Genomic DNA, 19,075 nt, shown 5'->3' with positions numbered 1-19,075 from the left:
TGACCTTTTCTCTTTTTTGTTCTCTTCCTTTTTCTATTGTACATATATATATGGAGGACAAGAGAATAGCTCCCTGTTCGGGTTGCTTCCGGGTGGTCTCTGCAAACCTCTACAAATCGTAGCGCATACCAAATGGTGGGGCAACTGGGAAGAGACCACCACACACACCCAGTGTTAATGTCAGCCGACGATTTTCATATGAATCAATCAATTCGATTCGATTCAATTCAATTCCAGTTATACACACTCTCTGGGCTATACATTTCTTTGTTACGGTTGGGACCCCCGTAGTCAAGCGCTAGTATAGGTATTTGGTCGCATGAGCTGCGTATTAAGCATCAAGGGGATGATGCAATTGAATGAGTTGACAAACCCTTTCTCAAAGCTCGCTTCCTCAGCATAATTTCGTGGAACAGATCGTAGTGACAGAGAGTTTTTCTTACTATTCAAATTGAAGGTATAGATAGGTTACATATACATGGAAAGGCATCACCTGTGTCGTGTTCACTGACAGGACTTGGGGAAATCCAAGGACGCTGAGAGGTGGCTCGGGGCATCCGATTCCCATTTGAAAACCCCGGAGGATCTTCAACTTGGCCTCCACTCGACCCACTCGAAGCGTTCCATCGATGGCCGACCAGTTCCTTGCACCTGTCTTGCCTGTCTGTCATACTACGCTAAGTACGACCACCACTTGATTGCCGCCACCACTCATTCCATTACATGACCTTTGCTACATTGATCCCATACCTAAGGCATCATTGGGACTGATGAATGGTCGGAACCGACGAATACCTTCTTGGTAGAATTTCCTTCCCCTCCAATCAATCCGGCGCAGTAGTTTCTTTCAATTCGTTCCGCCTCTTTCTTCATACCTTCTGCACTCGACCTGTGGCTCCATGCGAGGTTTATCTAGGCTCTTCTGTCAAAATAACTTACCCCGCCTCCAAAGTAATTAAAAACGCTCCCGGGCTCAATTCGATATTGGTTGGTCCTTACACCCATGTATGAATGTCGCTCAGAGGCACCGACCAATGAACCAACCATCTCAATGAACTGACTCCTTGAACCTAACCACGATTATGGTAGTAGCTTGACGGACCACTTGCGCCACTGCCTCTCGGTGCCCCGACCCGTGGCTCGTCTTTTCTCCTCCTTCGTGTCCACTCTCAGTGGCCTGAGGTTTAGGTACATTAGCTGCTGCGACGGTGTTAGCTTGCATTTTTTTTTTACCTATCCATCCTCTCTCATCACTGTACAACTTCTCCTCCTTTTTTACATTTTCTTTTCGCCTCCCTCGAGATTTCTCGTTTTTTCTTCTTTTTCTTTTTTCCGCATCTTCTTCTACTCGGAACAGATACTACTTCTGAACTTTGATCTTTCTGCCTCACTTTTCTCCGTACTCAACAATTAGAGCACCGTCACCCGCCTTGTGCCCCTGGCCCACCTCCCGCATTTTGGGGCGACAGATCGATCCAGCAACGTTGCAGAAGCCACACTCCGGCTCTCTCCAAAGCACCTTTACGAAGCTGCGACGCCGCTTTCAACTTTTCGCCCTCACGCCTCCAACCTCTCGTCGCAGCGACCAACAACCATCGAAAGAACAACAACAAAAAAAAAAAAAAAAAAGAGACGCATAAAAAGAGAGAAAACGTCCTTCGTAATAAGTCCGATTTCTGCTTGATTGAATCGCGACGGTTCATTCTTATCTCACCAGTGATCTCGCGTGCGCCCGCCTCGAAGATGCGCTACTCTTAAGGGGATCTACCCATAAGTTACTGTACTGGAGCCACACTGATTTCCAACGTCATCCGTTAAATGGTCACGCTACCATCTGCGAACCCGCGCTTTCTGGACCAACTCTTTTGTCGCAACTCGACATCGAGTGTATCTCTAGATTCCTCGTGAACGGAATCAATTTGAATCGAGCTGGGTAATAACGTTCTTTATTAAATTAAAAAGACAAAAAATCCCCCGAAGAAATAAAGGGAAAAAAGGAAAAAAAGGAAAAAAAAAAGAATCAGAACGATTATTCTCTCGGATAGGGGCCCCTCTTACCCGACCTCTTTGCCTACGGCCTTTTACAAGACGCCCTCTACGCATATTATCGATAGAAGCCTGGTCGCTTCTTTCAGCGCAATCATTACCCTTGTTTATACTGCAACGGAGATGCCCATTTGATTCAAAGACTGCCTTGTTATTTGGGATTGGATAGACTATTAAGAAAAGTTTCGTTTTTTATTAGACTGGTAAGTCCAGACATCATATGATGGAATACGCATAATTGCTCACATTCGCCGGCCATCTTGACAGACGCGATCACGACCTTCGTCTGCTTGTTAGTAACCTGTCGAATTGACCGGCAGGATTTCACGCTTCCTACATCGGTTACTGGTTTGATCCGAAATTGTATTTTCGAAAGGTATGTGCAAAGTGAATTCCTTATATTGGATGTTTTAAGGCTGCCGAGATGAATTTCGAGCAACCCGCAATTTCTCCCCCGCAGCCCGCATTCCACTGCATGTTTTACGTTGCTTTTTTGTTCCCCTTTCCCCGCGATTTGTACCAGACCCAATGGGGAGGCTTTTGTCATGTTGTAGCATCAGCCTTGCATTCAAGCAATATGCACAAAGCGCTTTGACTGCCGAGAGGAGCATACCAAGAACACAGACCATTGGGATGTATATCCTTCTTGTATCTGTTATTCAATGTCGTTCAAACTCCACGAGTCAACTACAGCAGAAACCCCAAGCAAACATCGTCATACTCCCAGAGATTCACCAGTTTCCGTTGGTAGTCAGAGAGACGAATGTTCTCTTTCCATAGGGTTGGCAGTCATCTGACATGCTATGACCCGTCAATTCACCACATCCAGCTCCCAATATCGCCACCCGCAGTTGTTGGCGGTGTATATACCCTCTCATTTCCTTCGTCATCCTCCGACACAGCTTGTTTCCCTTCTTCCAGATATATGTACCCCTTTTGTCGGCTATCATTTCCCATGGGTTTCTCTAGTCTTGTGTTTCTGTTCATTTTACTGCACACCTTTCCATTGCAATATTTATGCAAATTCAACTGACCTTAGTACATCAAGAGAGTTTATAAACTCAGATTGCTTTTGCCTGTTTCTTTGAAAGACTTTCATTGAGAATTCATAGATTGTTTCGACATCGTCTGTTAACCTTGCTCAGTTTTCATCTTCGAAAGTTGAACACGCTTCCTGAACTTTGATTCTTTGCTTCGACTACCAACCGGTGAATCGTTCCAACCAACCCTAAGGTTAAACACAAATATTTCATCTCTCTTATCAGCATACAATCGCTGATCTTGATCCTACGAATCCCGGGTGAGTAATCTGTGTTTCTCCTAGCCACTGGTTGATTGTACTGTGCTGTTGCGAACCTTATAGACAGCCCTTCTTGTTAGCCACCGCATACCGCTTACGATTAACTAACTAGCTTGTACTTAGGTCTCTCTTGTGTTTTATAACTTAGAAGTCTGGCAAGACTTGGTTTTCTCTACAACTAGGGAGAGACTTTCATCATCTTCTATAACACTATGGCTGCGCAAGCCAATAAGCCGGTGCAGGCAACCAAGTCTAGCACTTCTTCCACGCCAAATGCTACTGCTTCTGTCAGACTGGAGAAGACTCATCCAGGAGTTCGCCGCTCGACTCCTGATTCAGAGGCATTGGCGTCGTCCGATGACGACGTAGAACACACCCAGGTTACATCTACATCTACCATTGCACCCATTCCAAAGCCTGCTCGTCGTACTTCGTGGCTCAATGAAGTGCCTGTCAACATCCATCGAAAAGCTTCTTTGACTAGCTCTGGCCCCTTGTCCTCCGGTGCTTCAAATCCGAGTAGTCCCGCGACTGACCAGTCCGGATGGCCTAGCACGAGCCCCGTAATGAGTAGTTCCATTAACTGGAATCATGTTGGGAGTGGCTCATTCCCATGGGGCACTGGAATCTGGAACAGTGAATCTCGAAAAGAACCACCTCCTCGTCTGGCTGAAATCGTCCCGTCGCCCACTATGTCTAATCCTTCAACAGCTAGCAACTATTTCAATGATGAGTTGCTGAGCCCTACAACCCGCACGACATCTGGCGAATCGGCTATTCCATTCTCAATTCCGCTTCACCCAACCCCTAAAACCTATCGTTCGCAGTCGTACTCGGTGGGCCAGTTAGATCCAGAATTCCTAAACCTAATGGCAAATAAGCCCGGTGCAACTTACTCCGGCGTTCGCTCTCGAAATGGGGGTCAGTTTTCTGCGTTGCAACATCGCTCATCCCGGCCTAGCCTTCTTGAATTAGGACATGATCCTGCTACTCTCGGTCAGGTTCGCGAAGACGATGACGGCGAGGATGGAAGCCCCAACAGCTCGGATCATAGTCTCAGCAACTATGCCAGCAACCAGGCCCGCACCATCGAACAACTGTCTCGAGAGAACGCTCTTCTGCGTAAGGCTGCCGGGCAGATGGATAGCAGCTTCCGAGACCGTGCTATGTCGTCCGCTTCCGCGACCGGCGGATACGTGGTTGGCGCAGGTGCTCATAACTTGCACCGCATCCGTGGCGGTGTCCCAGAAGAGGCAGATTTGGCAGTGGAAGATCTTGACGAAGTGGGCGACATCCCTGGCTACAACAGTATCCATGGCAGTGCCAGGAGGAGGTTTTCTGAGCACTCGGCCAACCTCGAAAAACAATTTCCACCGTTCACTTCACTGGAAAACCGGGCTTTGGATAATGTCAGGAAGGCCCACTGGCAAACCTCCCTTGGCTTTGGCAGTATGGTCGATATTCCTCAGAGTCGACGGCACTCTTTTGCCGATATCCCTATTCGCCACGGTTCTATTTCTGGTGAATCACAAGTAGCCGCAACCTCGAGACCTGGGATTGGAGACCGGGAGGATAGCTATGTTGGTGTCACTGAACCTGCCCTTTCAAACGTGCAAGGCCAGAATCGTGAGTATTATCGTGTTCATATGGCCCCTCGTCCCGAGGAGCATGAAATGGAAACGGAGTATTTACGAGCTCGTCAATTTGCAGAATCCTACTTTGCTCGAGATCAAGCTCTTCGTGCTGCCGAGGCTCCCTCCGCAGTGCCAACGTCCCTTCACCAAGCATATACGATGCCGACTGCCTATGCCCGCCATCAGGCAGGCCTCGCGCATTCGCACCAGAACCAGCTTCTTTACATTGTGACGTTCAAGTGCCATCGTGCGGATGTTTTCTACATCCAAGAAGACACGGGCCTTCAAGTGAAACCTGGCGATTTAGTCATCGTTGAAGCCGACCGCGGCACCGATCTCGGAACCATCCAGCATGCCAACGTTTCGATGCAAAGGGCCCGTGAACTGAAACAACAGTATGCTGAAGAACATTACAAATGGTTGATGATGTTTTCTAGACAAGGCCAGAGTGGAGCCGCCAACGTCATCAGTCCCTCGGGGGGCTTGAACAGCCGAAGCGCCATTGGTGGCATGGGTCCCCATGGTCCTCATGGAGTGCAGGAGTCGGCGGCAGACATAAAGCCAAAATTGATTAAGAGACTTGCTCAGAACCATGAGATTCTAACATTGCGTGATAAAGAAGGCAACGAGGCGAAGGCCAAGCGGGTCTGCCAGCAGAAAGTTGCTGAACATCGGCTCAACATGGAGATACTTGATGCGGAATTCCAAATGTCAGTATCGTATGATAATTATTATGGATGACCCCTGATGCTAATAATTTTCTGCAGGGATTGGAAGAAGCTCACTTTCTATTACTTCGCGGACTCATATATCAACTTCAACTCTCTTGTGACTGATTTATTCAAGATTTACAAGACTAGGATTTGGATGTCAGCCATTAATCCTGCTTCGTTTGTCACGCCCCCAACTGCTGGTTTGCAGCCTCCAAACCCTCTGGGCTACAATACCGAGAGCCAAACAGACCGATCTCATCACCCAGAAAGCAGGGCATACGGTCATGCTCGTGATGGGGTTGACAGAGAAGCTATTACCAATCAGATGGGTGCGCTGCGTAACGCATACACAGAGTCCTATCAACCTTTCGGGCAGGGTCTTCGCCAGCCGGAATCTGGTTTGGGTGCGCTCGCTACTGGTGATCCTTTTTCTCCCTACCCACCAACAGCATATGGTGGCTTAGAGTCTAGCTATGTTGATTATGCGACTAGTCCTGGAACAGCTGCTGGTCCTCGTATTCACCAGTCTCCTGCAGATTGGGCGGGCCGCTTCCAGGGACTGTCTCTAGGTTCTTGAGGCTGACCCTATACCCTGCTGTTCGCATAGTGGTGTCGTATGAGCTTGAGAAGAAGAGTGTTCGATTATGGAAACAGTCTAGCCTGATGATGCCTTTACATCCTTTCAGTCTTCTCCAGAGTGTTACATTGTTGCGACCAAAGCCTCACCTGTTGCATACGTTCATTCCTCTATGGGGCTTAGTTGACAGAACGAAATAGCGTAAGACAGCTGTTCGTTATGCCATTCGTTCCACTTTTTTTTTATACACCCCTCTCCCCCAGGTCACAAATGCTTTCTTCAGCCAAGACTTTGACTAAATTCTCATACTTGCCTTGTATCACTTCATCCCCTAATTCCCCGCCACTCTTTATCTACCTATTCCCCTTTGCCAGTAATGTGCTTTTTTTCTATTTTTCTTTTCTTTCTGCCTGTTAAAGAATTAGAAAATGCATGTCACGGATCAACGGAGATAATGATCTGTCGCTAGTGCTGATACCTAATAGACTTTCAGCTTCATGACCTAAATGCTCGGTTGCTTGAATTTGATTTCCAAGATGTTCTCAGGAATTGGCGCGATTTCCATGTTTGTACTCGCGAATGTTCTTTTTCTTTCTTTTAGCTACTGTACTATCCTGCTATCTGTGCTCTTTTGAATCTCGTAGTACTAGTTGAGGCGATACTTATCTGAAATGGTTCTAAGTTCTGTCAACTTCATTGAGAGCATGGAGAATAGGTGTCTATAATACAAGGGGATAGTGAATGCATGATTTGACAGAATGAATCTTTGAGGTCCTGAATATCTACTATTGGAATTGTGTTCTTCCACTGAAGGAGACTGGCAAGGAAAATAGTGAGCCTTACTGTCTGATTCTGGAAAGTATTGTAGCAAAAAGCTAAGTGGTTTGGTCACAAGAGCAACTTTGCTGCCTTAAAGTTCAGGTTTTAGCTTTACAGAGTACTCCTTACTACTGATAAAAGAAGAAAACTAAAGGGGGTTTTTTTTTTTCTTTACTCTAACCACTTTCGGCACTTTTGACACCTCAGGCATGTTAAAGGGCTTGCATGGACGCTGGTTGGTGGATGCGGAAGATCTCGCCTAATTTCCTAGCGTCCCACACACAACCTCGTTGAAGAGATCTCGTTCTTTCAACACCTCAGCAGTGACTTCGACGACAACAGACGACCTGCCACCGCCGACAAGGTATGTTTATAATACCCAGCTCTTCCTGAGTTCTCAAGACGATTTCACAAACGGCTTTGGAATTATCGGGAGTCATCAATTCTCTAACGCTGACTTTTCCGTGTTCTTCAAGATGGGTGCCCTCAAGTACGTGGAAGAAATCCAGAAGAAGAAGCAGTCCGATGTGGTCCGCTTCCTTCTCCGTGTCCGTTGCTGGGAGGTGAGAATTTCCCCCTCAATATCGATTATTTAACATCCCGCCGGATACTCGTGTGCTATGCCATAGGATACCTTTTTCTTCAGAGGGTGTTGCTGGGCGGCTCGATCCGATTTTTTCGCCGGCGGATGGATGTGGCACATTCCTTCGTGTGTCTTGCTATACACTCGTTGAACTTTGCTGAGAGTGCATCAATATAGCTCCGTCAGCTGAACGCTATCCACCGTGCTTCCCGTCCTTCTCGCCCCGATAAGGCTCGTCGTCTCGGATACAAGGCCAAGCAGGGTTATGTTGTCTACCGTATCCGTGTGAGACGCGGTGGCCGTAAGAGGCCCGCACCCAAGGGTGCCACCTACGGTATGCAGAAAATTCCCTAGCCGAATTGCGACAGAGGTCAGGAGGGACAAGGGCTAAACAGGTTTCGATTGTAGGCAAGCCCACCAACCAGGGTATCAACCAGCTCAAGTACCAGCGTGCTCTCCGTGCTACCGCTGAGGAGCGTGTTGGCCGCCGTTGCGCCAACTTGCGTGTCCTGAACTCCTACTGGATCAACCAGGACTCCACCTACAAGTACTTCGAGGTTATCCTTGTCGACCCCCAGCACAAGGCCATCCGCCGTGATGCTCGCATCAACTGGATCTGCAACGCTGTCCACAAGGTTCGTTTCTCCTGTCCAGTGCTACCTGGGGGCCTATTACTGATATGGCTTTCTGCGAACAGCACCGCGAGGCCCGTGGTCTTACCGCCACTGGCAAGAAGTCCCGTGGTATCAACAAGGGCCACCGCTACAACAACACCAAGGCTGGCCGCCGCCACACCTGGAAGCTCCACAACACCCAGAGCTACTGGAGATACCGTTAAGCGTAGTTTGGTGGATAGCTGGGGTTGTGTGTCGTGGAAAAAATCTCATTCTGAGGATGTGTTTATCTCGATCAAAACTCGCTTCTATGACTATATCCTTGAAATGGGTGCGAGAATAATGCAACAGATCTTTCGGATCGGATGTTAGCAAAAATCTTTTCACTGGTTCAATTTTTATATTCCCCTAACGAAGTATGACTGTTTCTGTTCAACCGCTTGGAGCATCTCGTAGGTCATGTAAACTGGCAAGAGGGCCTGAAATAAATTCAGGGTATCGGCATATCACCTTGCAGCGGTATGAATAGGAAGACGCTGTCAGATAAAGTTGCTCCAAGGAGAATGAATCTCCGAAATTGCCTCAGGCGGATGGAGAAGCAGAAGTAGATGGCGGTAGCAAATTTAGCGTCTCAATTGCGAGACAGGTTTAATTGCACGGTGACACCGGTCCAATTAATCAAGCATGACAGTGATATCTGTAGCGGGGATTGACAGATAGTGAGGTGCGCAGGTTTTACCGTTATGGAGACCTTTCGAGACGCCCAAAATAGTAGCATCAGCGTCACATTGGCGCCTAACTAATTGCCCCAGCGTTCTTGGACCGGCCACTCATAGGGCCAAGTGAGCGTGGGAAGGTGGGTTGCCTAAGGCAGCCTGTCCCCTCCGGATTGCAACTTACAACTACGGAGTAAGTCACGGTTTCACCTCCACCCCATGCGACCTCCCTAATCCGTCGTGCTTTCTCTACTACCTAACTTCAAATATTGCCTCACTAGTCCGACCGGTTCTTCCTTTTCTTTTCTTTTTACCTGCAGGGTTTGCCTTTGCTTGTGCTACACACTACTTCTTACCCCTCTACTTACTTACCTACTCATCGACTCAGGCGGCGAACTACAGTAATTGAATCTCCACTTCGGTTGGTGGACTACACTCTTAGCCTTTTCCTCCCATGCCAAAGTTAGGTAGTGCACCGGTGCCTAAGTTAGTTTGCCAGTCGTTTATTTCTCGGCAGTATCCGGACCCGGTTCTTACTACTACTACTGCTACTTGCTTGACCTGGAACTGCGAAACGTGACCCCCCTGCTGCATCTTTTCGAACCACATCTCTGGGCGACAACCAAGATCTTGTTCCCTTTTTATATCGTCCACCCACCCGGTAACTTTCGTTCCATTCCGGGGATTAAATAAACTCAACAGCAGAAGTCTTAATTTAACAAATGCGCCCATATGCCGCCGCGGACTACACGTAATCCATTCCACCCTTCAACTTCACATTCAAATGTCGTCGATTTAAATGCGCCCCTCCCTCCTTTGCCGACGGAGAGGGGTGCCCCATCCTCATTGCCCCATGAAGCTCAATTTCCGCCCTCTATGGTCGCAAATCCGGCAACCTCGCCCCCACATCATTTTCAGCGTCGAGGACATTCTCGTTCGATTAGCCATCCATTCCCGTCGCCATTTTCCAGCAGAAGGCGAAACAAGTCGATATCCAAGCACGACTTTCTGGATTCCGACGACGATGACGACGAGGTCACATATTTACCTGATCCCCTTTCCAGCAGTCCCCGGAAAGGTGCCCCGCGCTTGTCCCCCGGGGAGGAGTTGACGACAGGGAAGTGCATGACATGCAACTGCTCTGTCCGATGGCCCCGGAACCTCAAAGTCTTTCGATGTACAGAATGCCTCACCGTCAATGATTTGGAACCGCACAGGGGGTCCCCCGAGTCGAGCGGGCATGCTCATCCAGGAAAGGACGACAAACCATTGCCAACGATCCCCAGGAAAGGTGCGCTCTAACGTCAAACATTATTCAATGCTTGTTGTCTAACTTCAGTCTGCATGTTTCAGCTATTCCATTGTCCGTTGAACGAACGAAGGCCATCATCGATGAATGCACTTCGAGCTATCTCCGACAACTCTTGGATGGGCGGGGCCCACGAGTGTCCCCCGTGGGAAGCCAGGTGGACAGGCATATCAACGGACAAGACGAAAATTCATCAAGATTCCCGGGTAAACCATCTGGATATCTCACTGAACCCCGACCGATAGACCCTCGGGGTCGTAGTGCGTCAGCGTCCAGTAGGTCTGGAAGGCCGGATGTGACGAATGGTACGGCAAATTACTTGAAACCAAATGCTGCTCCGTTTTCGCTACAAACCGAAGGAAGAGATTCTCATATGAGAAATCGGGATGTACAGAACACGCCAAAACGAGACCGTTCTCCACGTGAAGCTGGGCGATCATGCGATCAAGCAGCCAGGGATAAGCCAAGTCGCCCTTACATATTTAGGGCGGTAGAAGAATACATCATAACTTCATTCAAAGGCTGCGATTGTCTCAACAGTTCCTTCACTACGGTACAGCATGCACTACCGTCTACAAGTGAGTGCAGCCCTCCTAAACAAAAACCGGACAATAGTGTTACACATGCACACCCGGTGTTTGAACCAGATGCAAAGACCCTTCTCTTAGGGGATTTAGCCGAAAATTCCTCTTGGTGGATGAACGAAACCGAACAAATTAGTTCTCATCACCTAAAAGAAAAGCCAGCTAGTTCTGCAAGGCCTGTCAGCTCTAGGAGTCCCCGTATAAATTGGGCTGAATTGGCACACTGGTACCAATTGATCATGACGGCAGGAACGTCATGGGTCGAGCAGTGGTCAGGGCTGAAGCCTCTTGACGTACGCGACGGAGATGATTGTACGAGGAATAAGAGGTGGGATGCTGCTGACATGAGCCTCATTGAAAGAGAATTCATGGAGTCGCGCTTGCACCTGCACAGAACGCTTATGAAAGCTACCGAGAATCTCTTGAAGCGGCCCCGGCGGCCTTTGAAGAGACCCGAGGATGTTAGGTTCCTCTTGATGCTCCTAGTGAATCCATTGATTTACTCGTCGAGTCAGCACGTCGCGCTCCACCCTGGAGCTACTTCTGCAGCGCGCAGTGATAGAAGACCATCTAATACGAAAGATACCGGTCATAGACCAGTGCCCCCTGATATCAAATCTCCCTCCAGACATCGGAGCGGAGGGCCCGGCCACCATTCAGGCATCGTCAAGCGGATACTGGGCTTGTTGGCGAACTTACCCAATGACTGTCATCACTATCTTGTTTCTTGGTTTTCGCGGTTTTCAGCAGGGCAATTCGAAAAGCTTGTCGATCTCGTCGGCAGCTTCGTGACATATCGATTGACACGTCAACATGGGCGGAAACGCAGCGAGTCGGCACAGCATGATGACGATTTGATTCCAAGCTTTTCCAGCGCCGCCGGCAATACGCCAGCGGAATTGCATGCGGCCATTAATGGGAGAAGCACCAGCAAACAGGCCACCGAGAAACGCGATCAGCCAGTGGTCTATAGTGACGACTGGCAGCTTCGGGCAGCAGCGAGAGTAATGTCACTTCTTTTCACTGCCAACAACGCGAACGTTGCTCGAAAACCAGATGGAATACTCGGTCAGGAAGCAGGCTCTGCGGCCAAACCTCAAGGATACCGACGAGGGCAAATTGTCCCAGTCAGCGCATTCTATAATACACTGCTAGACTACTCGGACCTTGTGGCTGATTTTGAAGCCTGGGAGTCTAAGAGCACAAAGTTCTCTTTCTGTCAATACCCATTCTTCCTTAGCATTTGGGCCAAGATTCATATACTTGAGCACGATGCACGCCGGCAAATGGAAGTCAAAGCCCGCGAAGCCTTCTTCAATAGCATATTGAGTCGGAAAGCGATCAGCCAGTATCTTTTGTTACGGGTGCGACGCGATTGTTTGGTCGATGACAGCCTCCGAAGTGTTAGTGAGGTTGTAGGTTCGAGTCAAGAAGAGATCAAGAAGGGCCTCCGCATAGAATTCGTCGGTGAAGAGGGTGTGGACGCAGGTGGTCTCCGCAAGGAATGGTTCTTGCTGTTGGTCCGGGAGATCTTTGACCCACATCACGGTAAGACAATCGTTGACCTTGATTCATATTTGTATTGACATGTATGCAGGACTGTTTATCTACGACGAAGACTCGCAGTTTTGTTATTTCAATCCGTACTGCTTCGAATCATCGGAGCAGTTCTTCTTGGTCGGAGTCCTACTGGGACTAGCTATATACAACTCCACCATTCTTGATATAAACCTTCCGCCCTTCGCGTTCAAGAAGCTTTTGGCTGCCGCGCCGCAAACGACTGGACCACAGCCTGCAACAACACGGTCAACGTACAAGTGTAACCTCGATGACCTGGCCGAGTATCGACCTCCACTCGCGAAGGGCCTCCGAGCCCTTCTGGATTTCGAAGGAGACGTTGCGGAGACCTTTTGCTATGATTTTGTCGCTCAAATGGATCGCTATGGTGAAGTAGTTGCGGTACCGCTCTGCACTGGGGGCGATAAGCGGCCTGTTACAAATGCGAACCGACGGGAGTTTGTAGACTTGTATGTTCACTACCTGTTGGATACGGCCGTTACCAGACAGTTCGAGCCCTTCAAACGTGGCTTCTTTACTGTTTGTGGCGGTAATGCGTTATCCCTCTTTCGGCCCGAAGAGATTGAACTTCTTGTACGTGGCTCAGATGAACCGTTGGACGTGGCGTCCTTACGGGCAGTTGCTACGTATGACAACTGGTCGGACCCCCGACCAGAGATGGTGCCGGTCGTGCAGTGGTTCTGGGATTTCTTCGAACACACACAGCCGCAGGCACAGCGAAAGATACTATCGTTTATTACCGGCAGTGATCGTATTCCAGCCATGGGGGCAACGAGTCTCATAATCCGGGTGGCCTGTCTGGGAGACGACTCGTCGCGATTCCCTACTGCACGTACATGTTTCAATATGTTAGGGTTGTATCGGTATACTACACGGGAACAATTAGAGCAGCGGCTCTGGGGAGCAGTGCTCAACAGTGAAGGATTTGGACTGAAATAGACGTGTCACTAATGGGCTGGTATCCCTGCCATGACTTGTTCCGACATTGCGATGACCATATTCCTATCCTCGGGGCGTTTATCCTCCTTGACCAAAATATAACTAATAGTTTTGCCTGCCCGCTAACTTGCTTTTTCTTTGCGAGGGCCTCCATTGTACAGTATACTCCGTAGGTGACATCAACCTGTAGGATTCGAAACATAGACCGGGCTAGAACTGATTGTTTACCGCTGTACCGGTTTCCGAGTGGTCAGGACCAAATGCCTTCTCCTTGCCTGCCAGGGCTCGCTGGTACATCTCCTCGGCCGCTTTTGACTTGCCCTGAGCCCTGTAGAGGTTCCCAAGGTTTTTGACTGTCGCAGATAACTGTTCGCCGATTCACGATGCTCCTCGATCATGGCGTGATAAATTGGTCCTTTTGTAGTTGGATACGCTATTCTCATTTTTGCGTTCCGCAAACCCTACGCTACTCCTGCCTAATGTAGACCCCGTTGCGGCTCCTCCACGAGAGCAGAATATTCCTCTACAGCCCCAGCCTGCTTATGTGCGAAGTCGTCGCTATCGAAGGAGAGGACAATCGGGATCCTTAACTGGAGACGGGATCGGATCAACGATCAGATTACAGAAGATAGTCGCACAACAAGATCCATCTCCCTGGCAACGGGAAGTTATCGACACCCGACGGGTATCACATAGCAATCGAAAACGGAAGATACGAAGCGATTATTTTTCAAGAGGAAGCCTCTGGCCATTCCCACATATAGAGCCAACTGATACAACATTTCTAGCTGATACATGCTGTTCCCAATTTCTGTGACTCAGTTTGTGAACCCTTTTTCTGCTGCGTAGGTAAAAATATCCTAAAACGCAGTAGGGTTGCTGGAGCGACAACGTCCTTCGAGACATTGTTTTTTCGCGTTCTCGTCCACCAACCCATGGCAATCACGACACATAGGCCAGCAGCTCCGACACTATTTGCATGGCACATCAAATTAGCACTGTAGACTGAAAGCCTCTTCTCAAGAACAGGCCAACTACTTACACCTTCAGTTGCACCACAAAGGCCACCATTAGCTTTAGCCCCTGGTTAATAATTACTTACCTCCTACTCATACCGCATCACATTTCAGTCAGTCCTGAGAGTTTCCTTTAAAGCCTAGGCCAACCACTTACCCCGTTTCCGTACTGTACATATTACACATCAGTCAGTCCTATGTCCTGGAAGTTTTCTCTTCAAATTGGGTCAATCACTTACCTTATAGCACTTAAAACCACAGCAGGGCTCGAGTGCAGCCTCCCTTTTTTCAACCTGATTATCAGGTTGACCGTTGGCATTCTGCATAACTCCGCGATGTGCTAAATATATGAATGAGTGTCCTTGGTATTGTACGACTGGGCCTTGAAGGAAATGATTTCCGGGACGGTTAATTTTAAATCAGACCCCCTTGCTTGCATGAAATTATGGTAGACATACCATTTATCCACCATCAAAAGGGGCTGTGGAATAATCATGCCGTGCCGAATACTGTAAGGGAATTCAATTCTATGCATATAGTTGAACCTAGGTGTCGGTATTGGGCTTTGCTTATAAGTCTGCGCCCTACTAGCAAAACTCATCGCATCAGACTCCCGTCCCCAAATCTATCACCGCTATCAGCACCGTGGCATATGTCCTACGTCAGCGTCCCAAAAGAAGAACATGATAGCCCAGATGCGGAGCAGCTTGCTATAAAGACAAGGGATCCGTCTGGCCGATTGTGCGATATCAACATCGTTCTTGCACTGGTGGCAGTTTCCCTGTGCTTTGGCATGGGAGTATTCATGTTCTTCGATTTGGCCTACGACCAGATGAAACCCGCGGAGACAACATCAGCACCTCAATTCCAGTTCAACTGCGGCAGCTCAACTTCTGAGGCACGAGCTGCAGGTTGCCGCTTTGACTCGACCACGTTCACTTGGGTGCCACCAGCGTGCTTTGGCGAGCCGCTAATGGAGGAATTTCTCGGCTCAAAAAACTGGACCTGGTCGTTGGATGAGTTGGAATACAGCAGGTGAACGAAAGTTTCGCGCGAGAAGGCGACTTTGAGAGCCTCTACACTACAATGGACTACCATGTTACACATTGCGCATACGCGTGGAAAAAACTGCACCGGTCACTCTTTAGCGGGGATCTTAGTCACATTGATGGCTATACAGCATCGACGGCGTCCACCTCTGCTATCATTGGGGAGATTAGCTGGCTGTGGTAGTTCGTATTTGCTGGGGGTGCGTTAATACCATCCAGGGTACTGCTCCGATGGAAATCTATGAGATCATTTTGCAGTCCCTGGATCGAGCTAAGAGCGGCAGCATTTCCTGGTCCATAAGATGTTTGGTTGTCTTGGATCTGAGAGCTATCCTGGCAATTCCAGAAAGAGTCCGTGACAATATCCACCTGTGATTGCGAGTCATGGATTCCATTATCGGTCAAAGCTGGAAGCGGAAGGTGCTCCTGCGCGTGACCTGAGCTGGGAGTATCACTGCCGTGTCGAGATTGTATATGTGGCAGTCCGGTCGAATCCAGGACCTGCCTTGCGATTCTCTCGAACTGAGGTTTCCATGAAGATGTGCAGGATGACGGCACTGTCGACGGGTTGGAAGAACTATCGATAGATAAGTTTCCACCACCTCCGCTATTATCCCGATGCTTGGCACAGTCGTTGGGACAGCCCACTTCTGTCGGGATGTCGACAATCCCGAATCCTAGATCTGAACAACGATGCGAGAGTTCAATCCACTGAGTATCGTCAAGAGACCCGAGGCGGGCATGAAGATCGAGGCAACTAGCATAGGCCTGGAGAGATTACCGCCTGCGTAGAATAGTCCAACAATAAGCTTACATTTACCTCATCCACGGCCTGTTTCGATTCCGCCGGCGAGAGCCGGCTCTGGGGGGCCTGCTTTGCCTGGAAGAATCCAAAGAACCGTGTTGGGGGAGACATAGTGTACGGAGGAGACGGAAGTATACACGCAGGCGATATATTAGACAACAACGTGAACACCCTGTTAGGGGATGAAATTGGCAAGTAGATGGAAACAATAGCAGCTGCGGAGTGACTTAGCCATGGCTGCGGGGTTGGAAGGGCTTATAAGGAGACTTCCGTTTTGGCGCATCATTTTCCACAGTCAGTGGCTCACTAAAGGGCGCGCTGAAGGTCCCATCCACGGCGGTGACCCTGCTTCTTATAGTTACAACCCAAGGCCACGGCGTTTCAGACCATGACACATGATCGGCGTCTCTGCCAATTACCTCAAGCCTCCAACACGTCCAACGGAGCAGGAGGCCGATTGGGTGATTTGGATCCCATCTGGGACTCAAATCGGCGAATAGAAAAGCGGTATATATATATCAGAATAAGGAGATATGGCGATATGATGGAAAAAAGTCCGCGGGGAGAGAGGGGGGGGTTGTAAGAAGGGGTTGGTGGCGAAGTCCCTGAAGGGGAAAGAGTCCCTAAGGGAAAACAAAATGTAAAAATGTAGCTTTGTGCAAGCGAATAGACCTTCTGGCGTTGTTCCTGATGACAGGTGGAGCTCATAAAGCTGACACACTACCGGTCCACAGCTTGCCTGATCTTCAGATTCTTCACAATTGTCGAGGCAAGGCGGAGAATATTTTTATATCTCGGATCAACTTCGCGGAGACGCAGGAGAGAACCACGGGTGAGTCGCGTTCGCCGTCTCAAGTCGTGCTAGCCCCACCTTTGGGTCGAACGGAGCGCTTCTAATGCTGACGTCCATAGAAGTTTCACAGATCGCCTCCCACGTCGCATACTGGCTCGATAGTTTCTTGGCGCCATTGTTACCAATCAAGTTAGTGGCTACACGCTGACCCAACGACACCAGCCTCCAACGCACGTGAGATTCGAAGTCGTCTGCGGCCCCTTACCGTCATGGCAGCTGACGGGGGCCCTGTCGGCCAAACTACCCCCTGTGACTCCAGCCATAAAAGAACATGGCCAATCTTCTGTATTTGTTGGGGATTGCATCAGCCGTGACGGCGGTTCTTTGGGTTCTTAGAAGGACGAAATACCCCCCTGGAGCGCAACGGCAGCTCAAGCTTCCAACGAACCAGAGTCTGATAAGTCAGAAGCTCGTAGAGGCGCTGCCGCACATTGTACTTTCGCACAGTGATAAGGACGCCTTCCGCAAGTCTATAGACTCCTACTGGGCCCAGCAGGAGCGCGAGGTCAGGCAAGCCTGCATCGTTCAGCCACGAGAGGCTAGTGAGGTAGCCAGCGTCATCAACATCCTCAAGCGGGAACATGGCAGACAAAGGCCGTCAACCGGGGGTTGTGACGATGTCCTGTTCGCTGTCCGGGGAGGCGGTCAGTCTCCTGTTCCTGGAGGTGCAAGCGCCAAAGGAGGCGTGTTGATCGACCTGACTCTGATGCGGGAGGTCACGGTCTCTGATGACAGAGAAAGCGTAGCCCTTGGAGCAGGGACCCGGTGGGTCGATGTGTTGCGCCTCCTAGATCGTGAGGGTCTTACGGCGGTAGGAGGCAGAAGCTCCGACGTTGGGGTGGCTGGGTATACACTGGGGGGTCAGATAACTGTTCCCCGTCGATGCGTTTCAGCTGACCATCTATATAGGCGGGATATCCTTTTTCACACCTCGCTTCGGCCTGGCGTGTTCAAATGTCCTCGCCTACGAAGTTGTTCTTGCGTCCGGGAACATCGTCACGGCCACCGCCCAGTCACATTCCGACCTCTGGCGTGCCCTGAAAGGCGGCTCAAACAACTTCGGCGTTGTCACGCGCTTTACGGTGCGATGTTTTCCGTCAACAAAGATCTGGAGCGGATTTTTGTACGCCCCCAATTCTCAGTCAGCCAAGGCAATCGTAGCCTTCCATGACAGCGTAAAACGCTCGGATCCCAAGATCGGTCGTGCAGATGTCGATCCCCACGCGGCACCCCCCATTACCTGCTTCACATACGTACAGCCGGTAGGCATGCAGATAGTCACGGTTCACCTGGCCTATACGAATCTGTCGGAAGAACCCAAGGGCTGGCCAGATTATTGGAAGACTTCAAGGTTCGCGTCTCTTTGGCGCCTGTGGAGCACGTTCAGACCCCGCACAGTGACTTCCGCCGTGATTGAAATGAGCAGCACCTCCCCGCCAGGCCAAAGATGGTCCTTCGGTACGACAACCATCAAGAACGACCTGCATACGATATTTGCCGCACGTGCCGCCCATGAGAAGGCCATTGGGTCGCTACGGAGGGTGAAGGGGCTGATCTGGACGATTGTCATGCAACCGCTTCTGCCTTCGTGGGCCGCGAAAGGTGATACGAATGTGCTCGGTATTCACGAGGAAACGGATGATGCGCTCGTCATCCTCAGTTTCTCCGTGTATTGGCAACAAGCAGGGGATGATAGGCATGTATATGCGACTATTCGTGAAACTATTGAGGCTATTGAGGCGGTCGCCACGGCCAACGGGAAGGGCCATCGTTTCCGCTACCTGAACTACTGTGCGCAGTGGCAACGACCGTTAGAAGGATACGGCGAGGAGAACCTGCGCTTCCTGACCGAGGTCAGTAGAAAGTATGATCCAGACGGGCTATTTCAGAGTGGCTGCACAGGGGGTTTCAAATTGGATCCACGAAACTAAAGTGTCTGG

The 19,075-nt window shown here is 49.7% G+C and overlaps 6 protein-coding genes across 6 annotated transcripts; 5 read left to right on the top strand and 1 right to left on the bottom strand.

Annotated features, from left to right (window-relative positions):
* The first annotated feature begins 1,611 nt into the window (after positions 1 to 1,611).
* On the top strand, positions 1,612 to 7,324 carry F9C07_2277972 (uncharacterized protein). Its single transcript, XM_071510265.1, has 3 exons — positions 1,612 to 2,249; positions 2,314 to 5,690; positions 5,748 to 7,324. Exons 2-3 carry the CDS (start codon positions 3,559 to 3,561, stop codon positions 6,268 to 6,270), a joined length of 2,655 nt encoding a protein of 884 aa, XP_071363956.1. The 5' UTR covers positions 1,612 to 2,249; positions 2,314 to 3,558; the 3' UTR covers positions 6,271 to 7,324.
* F9C07_2131235 (60S ribosomal protein eL15) lies at positions 7,325 to 8,724 on the top strand. The gene is made up of 5 exons (XM_041290095.2): positions 7,325 to 7,453; positions 7,566 to 7,652; positions 7,850 to 8,006; positions 8,081 to 8,307; positions 8,370 to 8,724. Exons 2-5 carry the CDS (start codon positions 7,566 to 7,568, stop codon positions 8,508 to 8,510), a joined length of 612 nt encoding a protein of 203 aa, XP_041143295.1. The 5' UTR covers positions 7,325 to 7,453; the 3' UTR covers positions 8,511 to 8,724.
* Positions 8,725 to 9,734: 1,010 nt separating this feature from the next.
* F9C07_2226304 (E3 ubiquitin protein ligase) lies at positions 9,735 to 13,412 on the top strand (the record flags this gene model as incomplete). Its single annotated transcript, XM_071509780.1, has 3 exons — positions 9,735 to 10,293; positions 10,356 to 12,443; positions 12,493 to 13,412. The coding sequence occupies 3 exons, from the start codon at positions 9,735 to 9,737 to the stop codon at positions 13,410 to 13,412; spliced, it is 3,567 nt and encodes a 1,188-aa protein (XP_071363955.1).
* A 1,668-nt stretch (positions 13,413 to 15,080) lies between these two features.
* F9C07_2304 (uncharacterized protein) lies at positions 15,081 to 15,467 on the top strand (the record flags this gene model as incomplete). The annotated part of the gene is made up of 1 exon (XM_041284899.1): positions 15,081 to 15,467. The coding sequence occupies one exon, from the start codon at positions 15,081 to 15,083 to the stop codon at positions 15,465 to 15,467; it is 387 nt and encodes a 128-aa protein (XP_041143293.1).
* A 133-nt stretch (positions 15,468 to 15,600) lies between these two features.
* F9C07_2226302 (uncharacterized protein) lies at positions 15,601 to 16,393 on the bottom strand (the record flags this gene model as incomplete). Its single annotated transcript, XM_071509779.1, has 2 exons — positions 15,601 to 16,245; positions 16,292 to 16,393. The coding sequence occupies 2 exons, from the start codon at positions 16,391 to 16,393 to the stop codon at positions 15,601 to 15,603; spliced, it is 747 nt and encodes a 248-aa protein (XP_071363954.1).
* A 1,013-nt stretch (positions 16,394 to 17,406) lies between these two features.
* On the top strand, positions 17,407 to 19,066 carry F9C07_2226301 (FAD binding domain protein; the record flags this gene model as incomplete). The annotated part of the gene is made up of 2 exons (XM_041290093.1): positions 17,407 to 17,995; positions 18,045 to 19,066. 2 exons carry the CDS (start codon positions 17,407 to 17,409, stop codon positions 19,064 to 19,066), a joined length of 1,611 nt encoding a protein of 536 aa, XP_041143291.1.
* Between the last annotated feature and the right edge of the window lie 9 nt (positions 19,067 to 19,075).

The sequence above is a fragment of the Aspergillus flavus genome, chromosome 2, assembly GCF_009017415.1.
Source record: "Aspergillus flavus chromosome 2, complete sequence".
Lineage (NCBI taxonomy): Eukaryota > Fungi > Ascomycota > Eurotiomycetes > Eurotiales > Aspergillaceae > Aspergillus > Aspergillus flavus.
This window is presented reverse-complemented; position numbering and strand designations above follow the sequence as displayed.

Coding starts and splice junctions, on each gene's coding strand:
- F9C07_2277972 (XM_071510265.1), top strand. CDS start 3,559: ATGGCTGCGCAAGCCAATAAGCCGGTGCAGGCAACCAAGTCTAGCACT. Junction 5,691..5,747: donor CTTGATGCGGAATTCCAAAT/GTCAGTATCGTA, acceptor AATTTTCTGCAG/GGATTGGAAGAAGCTCACTT.
- F9C07_2131235 (XM_041290095.2), top strand. CDS start 7,566: ATGGGTGCCCTCAAGTACGTGGAAGAAATCCAGAAGAAGAAGCAGTCC. Junction 7,653..7,849: donor TCCGTGTCCGTTGCTGGGAG/GTGAGAATTTCC, acceptor GCATCAATATAG/CTCCGTCAGCTGAACGCTAT. Junction 8,007..8,080: donor ACCCAAGGGTGCCACCTACG/GTATGCAGAAAA, acceptor TTTCGATTGTAG/GCAAGCCCACCAACCAGGGT.